Source organism: Sorex araneus, chromosome 1 (genome assembly GCF_027595985.1).
Source record: "Sorex araneus isolate mSorAra2 chromosome 1, mSorAra2.pri, whole genome shotgun sequence".
NCBI classification, from domain to species: domain Eukaryota; kingdom Metazoa; phylum Chordata; class Mammalia; order Eulipotyphla; family Soricidae; genus Sorex; species Sorex araneus.
In genome coordinates this window covers 300062234-300070927 of record NC_073302.1, presented here as the reverse complement: position 1 = coordinate 300070927, position 8694 = coordinate 300062234, and the positions used below count along the sequence as shown (strand labels likewise).

Below are 8694 nucleotides of genomic sequence, written 5' to 3'. Positions count from 1 at the left end.
TCGGCCCATGCTCCCCCAGGCCCGTCTGAACGTGTCTCCTCTGTGTTGCGCCCCCAGGACCGCACCGTTGCGTGGAGCCCGTCGGACCCTCGGTTCGGGGCGTCGGCGCCAGCCCCGGCTCCGCACGCCGAGTCCCAGGCCGCGGGGCGGCCCGAAGAGGAGCGCGCGCGCCGCCGCGAGCCACCCGCGCGCCCGGAGCGACAGCCGCGGAGAGCCGGAGCCCCGCGCCCCCCAGCAGCGGCCGGGCCCCGCGGGGCGGCCCGGGGCCATGTACCAGAGCCTGGCCATGTCCAACCACGGGCCCCCGCCCGGCGCCTACGAGGCGGGCGGAGCAGGCGCCTTCGTGCACGGCGCGGCCGCCGCGTCCCCACCCGTGTACGTGCCCACGCCGCGGGTGCCGTCGTCCGTGCTCGGTCTGTCCTACCTGCCGGCCGGAGGCGGTGGGGGCGCGGCGGGCGGCGGCGCGAGTACGGCCCCAGCGGGCGCGGGGCCCGGGGCGCAGCAGGGCAGCCCGGGCTGGGGCCAGGCGGCCGCCGAGGGTGCGGCCTACACGCCTCCGCCCGTGTCCCCGCGCTTCTCCTTCCCGGCCACGTCGGGCTCGCTGGCTGCGGCCGCGGCGGCCGCTGCGGCCCGGGAGGCGGCGGCCTACGGCGGCGGCGGCGCGGCAGCGGGCGCGGGGCTGGCCGGCCGCGAGCAGTACGGGCGCGCTGGCTTCGCGGGCTCCTACTCCGGGCCCTACCCCGCCTATGTGGCCGACGTGGGCGCGTCCTGGGCCGCCGCTGCCGCCGCCTCGGCCGGCCCCTTCGATGGCCCCGTGCTGCACAGTCTGCCCGGTCGCGCCAACCCCGCTGGCCGGCACCCCAACCTCGGTGAGTACCGGGCGCCCCGAGGGCGCGGGCGGGACGCGGCGGGGCAGGGTGGGGGGCGTTCCCAGAGTCCCTGGAGGGCGGGCGGTGGAGAGGGTCACCCCCTACCCCTCCATCTCCGGACACCCTGAGCCAGGGCAGCGCCTCTTGATCCCCCCACTGAAGGGGTGGCTGCGGGCGGGGATGGCTGGGCCCTGCGTACTGGCCATCCCGAGGCTCCCCATGGAGACCTCGCGGGTAGCAGACTGGTGCCTGGCTCTGGGTCCCCCAGATCTAGGCCATTTGGCGGCCTGGTAGGACCATTCCGCTGGCAGTGTCAGATGGTTTACCGGGGGTGATGGGGGTCTCATGCTGGCCACCAGGAAGGAGCCAGAGTTGGTGCTGCACGTGGATGCCCCAGCCCATGTCGTCCAGCCTCAGGGGACTGGGTCCCTGGCGGGGCATCCCCTGGGGCCTCATTCGCCCTACACTTGTCGATTTGGCAGGAACCAAAGTGTGGGGCTGAAAGCCAGGGGCTTTCGGAGGGGAGGGCAGAGGGGGGTTGGGCCGCTGGAGACAGTTGGCATGCACTGACCACCTTCCAAGTGCTAAGCCCCTTGGCGTTTGTTCTCACTTTGCGGAGGAAGGCCTGACCCTTGGGCTTTCCAGTCCCCCTCTGGCGTGGAGGGCTGGGGCTTTGAAAGAGTTTTTAAAGGACCCTCTGGGCCTGGTGGTGGGTCCCAGCCAAATACACATCCCCTGGCATCTCATTGACCCTGGAGGTGGCGCCGAGCTTGAGAGCCAGACGGCACCCTGGGGAGAGCCGGGTGGCTGAGGCTCCTGCCTCTGGGGGTCCAGTGGAGATAACACAGCACCCATCTCCATACAATGGAGCAGCCAGCGGGCTGCCTGCATTCTCTGCGGGAGGGGTGGATGGTCTCCCCTTCTAACTAGGGGCTGAGGTGACCCTGAGACACTTGAATCCTGGAGTGAGAATTTGCTGTTTGATTAGTGGGAAAGAGATGCAAAATCCAGAGGCTTCTACTCACCAGTACTGCCCTAGCAATGACAAAGGGAAGTGATGAGAACTGTGTGTGGTGGTGGTGGTGGTGGTGGGGTGGGGGTTACCTCCAGGGTGCTTCTGCCCAGTGAACACAGCCCCCAGCCAGCCCACCACTGGAATAGCTGGGAGTCATGTGTGGCTTCTTCAGCTTGTACTGCAGGCTGAGTGGAACGTGTGAGGGTGAGTTCCCTTAGCCAGGCTGGGGACGCTGCGGGGAGGATGGTGGATCCCCTGGGTGCTGGTGTTTGGCGTGGGCAGGATACAAGCCCACCTGCCTTCCTTCGGGTCTCCTGAGCTGGAGGGTTTGGGCAGCGTCTGTCTTCTGCCCTGTGTGTGTACTGTCTCTTCTGTGAAACGTAACCCTGCAGTAGTGGGCCGAGGGGAAAGCTGGCGCGGTGGTTCTGTCTTCTCAGAACCTTCTGGAAGGCTTCACCTAAGGCCTGACATCTGCGTTTGATCCCGAAGGGTAAGCACGCCTTAGCCGGGAGTCGCGCTTGCACTGGAATATGAATGTTTATGTCTGCGTGTGCCCTAATGCACTGGCATCTCCAAGCTGGTCTTTGTCCAAGTAGCTCTCCCAGCCAGGGGCCAGAGGACCCACTCTAGGCCTCAGATGATAATCCTGGGAATGGGGGCTGTGGTCTGAGACTAGGGGGCCAACCAGCAGGTCAGGGGGCCCACAGGAAGGACATTTGGGAAACGGTGGAGAAACGCTGGTTTTAAAAAGTGTATTTGTTGCCATAGGCAAAGCGTCTCCGGCTTAACTCATGGGCTCAGAAACTGGTTTTCCTTTTGGTGAGAGGAAATGAGCGGCCTTCCTGCCCCGTGTCCCGCTGACCGCCTTCGTGGCAGCGTTAGTGAGTGGCCCTGTGTGGGCTATGGGAATGAAGCAAATGCAGACACCCAGGAGAGAAGGCGTACGAGCCCCTGGGAAGCCGCCGCCGCCCAGCTGAGGTGGATGTGAGACCCGCCCTGCTGGCCTGGTGAACTTTAATTCATTCCAAGTTCAGCATGTGCTGTGCCTTGGACTCCCGTGGAAATCGCCAGTTAGGCACATTAGGGGAATTATGTGACCTTACCAAGGGCCGGGACAGAGTCTTACTCATATTTAAGTGCCTGGCACATGCTGGGCACTTAGCAAATATTTGAGCAGAGATGTAGCAGGGAATTGGCTCAGTACTCACGTGGGCACGCCACAGACAGTGGCTGCCGGAGAGGCTGACCCCCGAGCGAGCAGCGGGGAGCGAAGGGATGAGGGGAGGGAGGGCTGCCGACAGAGCCCACTTGGTGCCAGCATGGCTGAGCACAGCCCAGTGCTCATGGCCCAGGACCCGAGCTAACTTGGTAGCACCCTGGGCACTGGGTGACGGCTCTGCCATCAGTTTGTGGCAAGGACCAGGGTGAGGCCCACGTCTGGGTCAGTGGACACAGGAGCTGGGGTCCTGCGGCTACCTCCTTGTCACAGCAGAGACACGGCATCTGACTTGGCAGCGTGTCTTAAATCAGGGCCTACACCACCTTGATGTTGATTTTCAAGACGAAGAGTCCTGGGTCCAGAGAGACAGGACAGCGGTGGGGCCTTTGCCTTCCATGTGGCCGACGCAGGTCCATTCTCCAGCATCCCATGTGGTCCCCCTGAGTTTTCCTGAGCACAGAGCCAGGAGTATTCCATGAGCATCACCGGCTGTGCCCCCCCCACCCCCAAACTGAAATAAAGATGAAGAACTTCACTGTGTTTGCTGAGTGAGTTCGGGGTTGGGGCCATACCCGGTTGTGCCGTGCTCAGGGGCAAGCCTGGCAGTGCCCAGGGACCATGAGTGGAGGAGTAGGTTGTTTGCAGTAGACGCTTCTGGAAGATCTATGAAAATAGATTCTCTCGTGGAATGACTGTCCTCTTGGGTAATAGAGGAACAAACCATTGTTCTGTTTTCAGAAGCGCTCAGAAATTCTGAAGTATTTTAAGGGTCAGCACAGTGAGATCCGCCTCTGGGTTACCCAGATGCCCCCCTGAAGGTCGCACAGGGGCTTCGCAGTGTTCATGGTACCGGGCAGTGGAGCCTCGGGGGCCTGTCGCTTATCAGCGAGCCAGTGTGGGCCTTTGTGAGATCAGCTCTAAAGTGGCCTGTTTGGCTGGAGACCAATTTGTCAGTCTTTGAGAAACGCCAAGTTGTTTGACTTTCCGGTCACCACCCTGAGCCGGTCAGTGTGAGCTGGGCTGGTCTGTGTGCTGGGGTGACAGCCAATGACGGGGGGCGGTGTGTGTGTGGAGGCCCTGGGCTGAGGCGTGTCCCCGCTTCTAGTCAGTGCTGTCACCCGCCTGATGTCCCACTGAAAGATCAGGCCCATTCACCCAACACTTTTTCTTGGTTTTGGGGTCACACCTGGTGGCTCTGTGCTCAGGGATGACTCCTGGAGGGCTCGGGGAACCATATGGGACACCCAGGGGATGGAACCCTGTCTCCTCATGCAAGGCCCAGTGCCCTCCCCGCTGGCCCCTCTTCAGGCCCTTTCTAAGCACTTGGGGGGATTACACGGAGGGGAGTTTCAGTTCGATGCTTTTGTTCTGTTCCCCCTGTTTTCTTGTTTTTACTTAAATAAGGAAACAGACCTCCAAAGTGTGGGAGATAGAAACCATGGGGTCTGCATCGGCCTGTCCTTTTCAGGAGCCCCTGACGATACCCCTCCAGTCCCGAAGTCGCTGCTCAGGACCCAGAAACGTCATTTGTAGGATTTCTGCAGGTCTGCTTGGAGTAAAACTCAGACAAGACCTGGGGTGCCTGATAGGCATTCACTGGGATTGCACCTGATCCCTGCAAACAGCAGGGTGTTGGGTCAGTATGAAAGATTAGGAAAGGCATTACATGGCATGATGGCGTTTTTTCTAAGAGGTTTACAGACTATATTTATGCAAAGGAAAAAAAATACAAATGTATTTGAACACAGATGTTTTATATCTGGAGATATCAGCAGGAATGTGTGACATTGCCTGCTCTGAGTGCGAAACTGGGGGCTGGAGCAATAGCACAGCGGGTAGGGCGTTTGCCTTGCACGTGGCCGACCCGGGTTCGATCCCCAGCATCCCATATGGTACCCTGAGCACAGCTAGAGGTGATTCCTGAGTGCAGAGCCAGGAGTAACCCCTGTGCATCGCCAGGTGTGACCCAAAAAGAAAAAAATGAGTGCGAAGCTGTCTTCTCGGGGGCAATGCTTGGAGCATTGCTGTGGTGCTGTGAGGCTAGCCTGGTCTTAGCCACGTCAGCGGGCCTGCACTACCCTTTGAGTTGGTCTGGCCGTCTGGTCCTTCTCAACCACCTTAATCATTTTTATAGGAATTTTTGTCATGCTTTAAAAATAAAATAACATTGAACAGTAATTAGCCAGAAATTAAAAATGATAAGGAAGTTAAAAGTTTTCAAAACTTGTTTTTAGTATGGTAGAATGGTTTGTGAGACAGATTTTCAGAATGTTGTAGCCTGCCAACCTCAAGCTCTCTGTCCAGTGCCCGGTCACTCCTGAACTGGACTCCTTGTCCCCTGTGGGAGGGCCCTGCCCTGCCCTGTCCCTGTGAGCCTGCAGCTCCTTCCTGCTCGTGGCCCTGTAAGACTCACCGCCTGGGGCCCCGTTCATTGTCTGTCAGCAGCAGCTGAGTCCTTCCCCTCCTTGCTTTGTGCCTACGGTATCTTTTTCTCTCAGATCGGGGTGACACACAGCGCCTAGGCCTCCTCAGCAGTTCCTCAGTGGGCTCCGGCCACCTCCATCCTGCCCCTGCCGGGCTCCCACCCAGCCCTGTCACCTCACCTGCGGAGGGCAGCTCTCTCGGCCCACCTAGGGCTGGAACCAGAAGTCACTGGCCATCAGCCCCGGGCGGAGTGGAGCAGGTGTTGGAGAACCAGGTGACCTTCCTCAGGGCAAGGTCAGGCTTGAAAGAGGCGTCTCAGCCGCTTGTTTGCATAGGAAAGAGGAAGAAGGCAGCTTTCCGGCTGCTACCCTAAGCCCCGAGGGTCTTTCCTGGGGCCTCGGAAATGGGAGTGGGTTGGGAATAAGCATCCCTGGACTGTTCCAGGCACACACATTTTATGGAGAAAGCAGGAGTGGAGGGGCTGGGCAGGCAGCACTTGCACATGGCCAATTCCTGTTCCGTCCCCAGCACATCCCCTGAGCACTGCCAGGAGCCACCCTTGAGTGCCACTGGGTGGGGCCCCGAAACCCCTTCCCATCCTGTCCCACCAAGAAAGCCCAAGTGGAGCTAGAGTAGAAATAACCTCTGGTCTCTTTGAGTTCTACCAAATAAATGCATGAGTCAGGCGACATTACGGCTTGGCTAATGGCCACCCGGGGTCTGCAGGGATGTCTGGGTCCCCCTGGGACTGTATGTGCGACTCTGTGAGCCTAAGGGACGCACCTGACTCCAGCCCTCAGGTGAGGACCCACTGTCCTGCGCACCAGAGCTGCTGGCGTGGGGCTCAGCTCCACCTCAGACTTCCCAGGTCAGCTCTGCCCCGTTCCTCTCCCATGTGGATGGTCTTCTGGGTCACCCTGCAGGACCCTGTCCCCGCCGCTCCCCCCAGGATTTATCTAGAATCCCTTCGCTCCCGATTCGCCCCCCGACTGCAGCCGAGGACAATGCCACGTTCCCCACTTCCCCGAAGAGTCTCATGTGCCCTGGTTTGGGCAAATCTCAAAAATGGCATATTTATTTATTGACTTATTTATTTTCCTTTCTTGGTGCTTGGATCTCCCCTGGCTGTGCTTCAGGGCATACTCCTGGCTCTACTCTGATCTCTCCCGGGGGCCTTGGGGGCTTGGGGCCCAGGGGCCCAGGCCTGGTGGTGGGCTAGAACCCTGGCCACTGTGTGCGGACAGGAGGGCCGGTGCCATCCCCTCCCCCATGTGTGTCCTTTGGTCTTAGAAGGATGGTGACGCCCTGCTTTCTCGGTTCTGCTCCCCTCCCCCAGTGCTCCTTAAAGTGATTCTGGGCTTTATTTGTTCATTTGTTTGGTTTTGTTTTGGGGGGGTCACACCCCGTGGTGCCTAGGGATTACTCCTCACTCCTGGCGGTGCTCAGGGCACCCTATGGGGTGCTGGGTCAGCCGGTACCAGGCAAATGCTCTCCCCACTGTCCTATTGTTCAGGCCCCAGAGTGATTTTGTTTTTAGTAAAGATGCGACTAGAGCACAGCCCGGTGGCCGGCCGGGAACGAGGGCCCCTGGGAAGCTCTGACTCTGGGTTGATCTCACTCTGTAATCAGAATCCAGCCGGCACCATGGCTCTTATCTCAATGAGTGGAATCTGATTTTTTGGCCTTTGGCATTTTGCACGAGGCCAGCAGTTGACTTCATGTTTCTCGCTGTCTTCTCCTGTCCACCCCCAGAAGGACAGGGACAGGCAGGAGCGCTGTCCCCAGCTTTTGTAGGTCATTGGCTGCTCGAGAGTGGCCTGCAGGTCCTGCATTCTCTCCTGGACGGTCACCCACAAACTGGAGGTTGGAGCCTGAGAAATCCAACTGTGAGGATCATGACTTTGTGAGCGCTGGAAGGCCCCAGTCTGGGCCCACTTTGGGCTCCTTAAATTTTAACCCAGGGCCAGAGAGCCAGTGCGGGGATAAGGTGCTTGCCTGAAAGCCGCTGACCCTGTCTCAGATCCCTGGCACAGCGCTTGGTCCCGCCAGGAGTCAGCTTGAGCACAAAGCTGGAAGTCAGCCCTGAGCACAGAGCTGGGAGTCAGCTTGAGCACAGAGCCAGGAGTCATCCCTGAGCACAGAGCCAGGCGTCATCCCTGAACACAGAGTCAGAGTAGCCCTAGAGCACTACAGGGTGGAAGAGTGTAGCCCAACCGCTTCCACCACCACCACCACCCCCTCAAAAAACAAACTGAATTCAGTCTTTAAACTACTTTTCAGTCTTGCTTTTTTTCTTCCCAGTTTAAATCTCCATTTCTACTTCTAGAAATCCAGTCAAACTTTATCACCTCCATTCAGAATTGATCGATAGCAACTGGTGAGCAGGTTAATTATAATCGCAGAATAAACGCTGGAGTCTCAAAGTTCACCACTTGTGCAGTGTTCCAAACCCCTCAGGGACCCTGCCAAGCCTCTCATTGACCCCCTGAGCAGGTGTGGGGGCTTGACCCAGCAGACAATCGGACCTGATTCGGGACTGCTCATTTGGTTGCTTATCGGGAGCTTTTCCTATCTGACGATGTCTGTCATTTCAGATAAAACAAGTTCAGTCAATTGAGTTGGGAAATGGCAAGTTACATTTTCTCCTGATAAAAGTTTTCTAGTTGTTGTTTTATCAGATTGGGTTGAAATTGTATGTGTTTCTGTCAAGGTCTGCAGTGACCTTTTGAGATATTTTATCAGGTATTAGGTGGGGGGGGGGAGAACATTTTTTTTTCCTTTCTTTCTTTGCCCTAGCAAAGAATGACCTTACTTCCAAGATCATAAATCAAACCAGGCAAAGAGAGGCAATAATATAAGTTATCCCTCAAAATTGAGTAGGTGGGGAAAACAAACAGCAAATACAACCTTCCCCAAGCCTCTCCAGGGAACTTAACTTGACCCGGAGTAAAGAATGTGGTTCTCATGAAGTGTAGGCTTGCTGGGGAAATCCGGCTGACTTGCAAGAAAGGAGATACTGGCGAGGCCAAAGATGGCTGCAGGAAAGCTTTCCTTTCCAAGGAACGGTCAGAGGACTCGGCAGCAGGTGCGGCCGTCCCCTGAAGTGAAGTTTCTTTTTTCTTTACTGAATTCCATGTCCATCGAGCAGGAGGGGACCTGTGACGGGC

The 8694-nt window shown here is 58.2% G+C and overlaps 1 protein-coding gene across 2 annotated transcripts in view; it reads left to right on the top strand.

The window, feature by feature from the left end:
• The first annotated feature begins 268 nt into the window (after nucleotides 1–268).
• The window catches only part of GATA4 (GATA binding protein 4), a 29387-nt gene continuing 20961 nt past the window's right edge, over nucleotides 269–8694 (top strand). The window contains exons 1-2 of one of the 2 annotated variants that reach the window (XM_055122592.1): nucleotides 269–869; nucleotides 1242–1244. In XM_055122592.1, coding sequence (XP_054978567.1) covers nucleotides 269–869; nucleotides 1242–1244 — 604 coding nt within the window. The remainder of the gene's footprint in view (nucleotides 870–1241; nucleotides 1245–8694) is intronic. The other variant, XM_055122582.1, reaches the window with a different exon arrangement.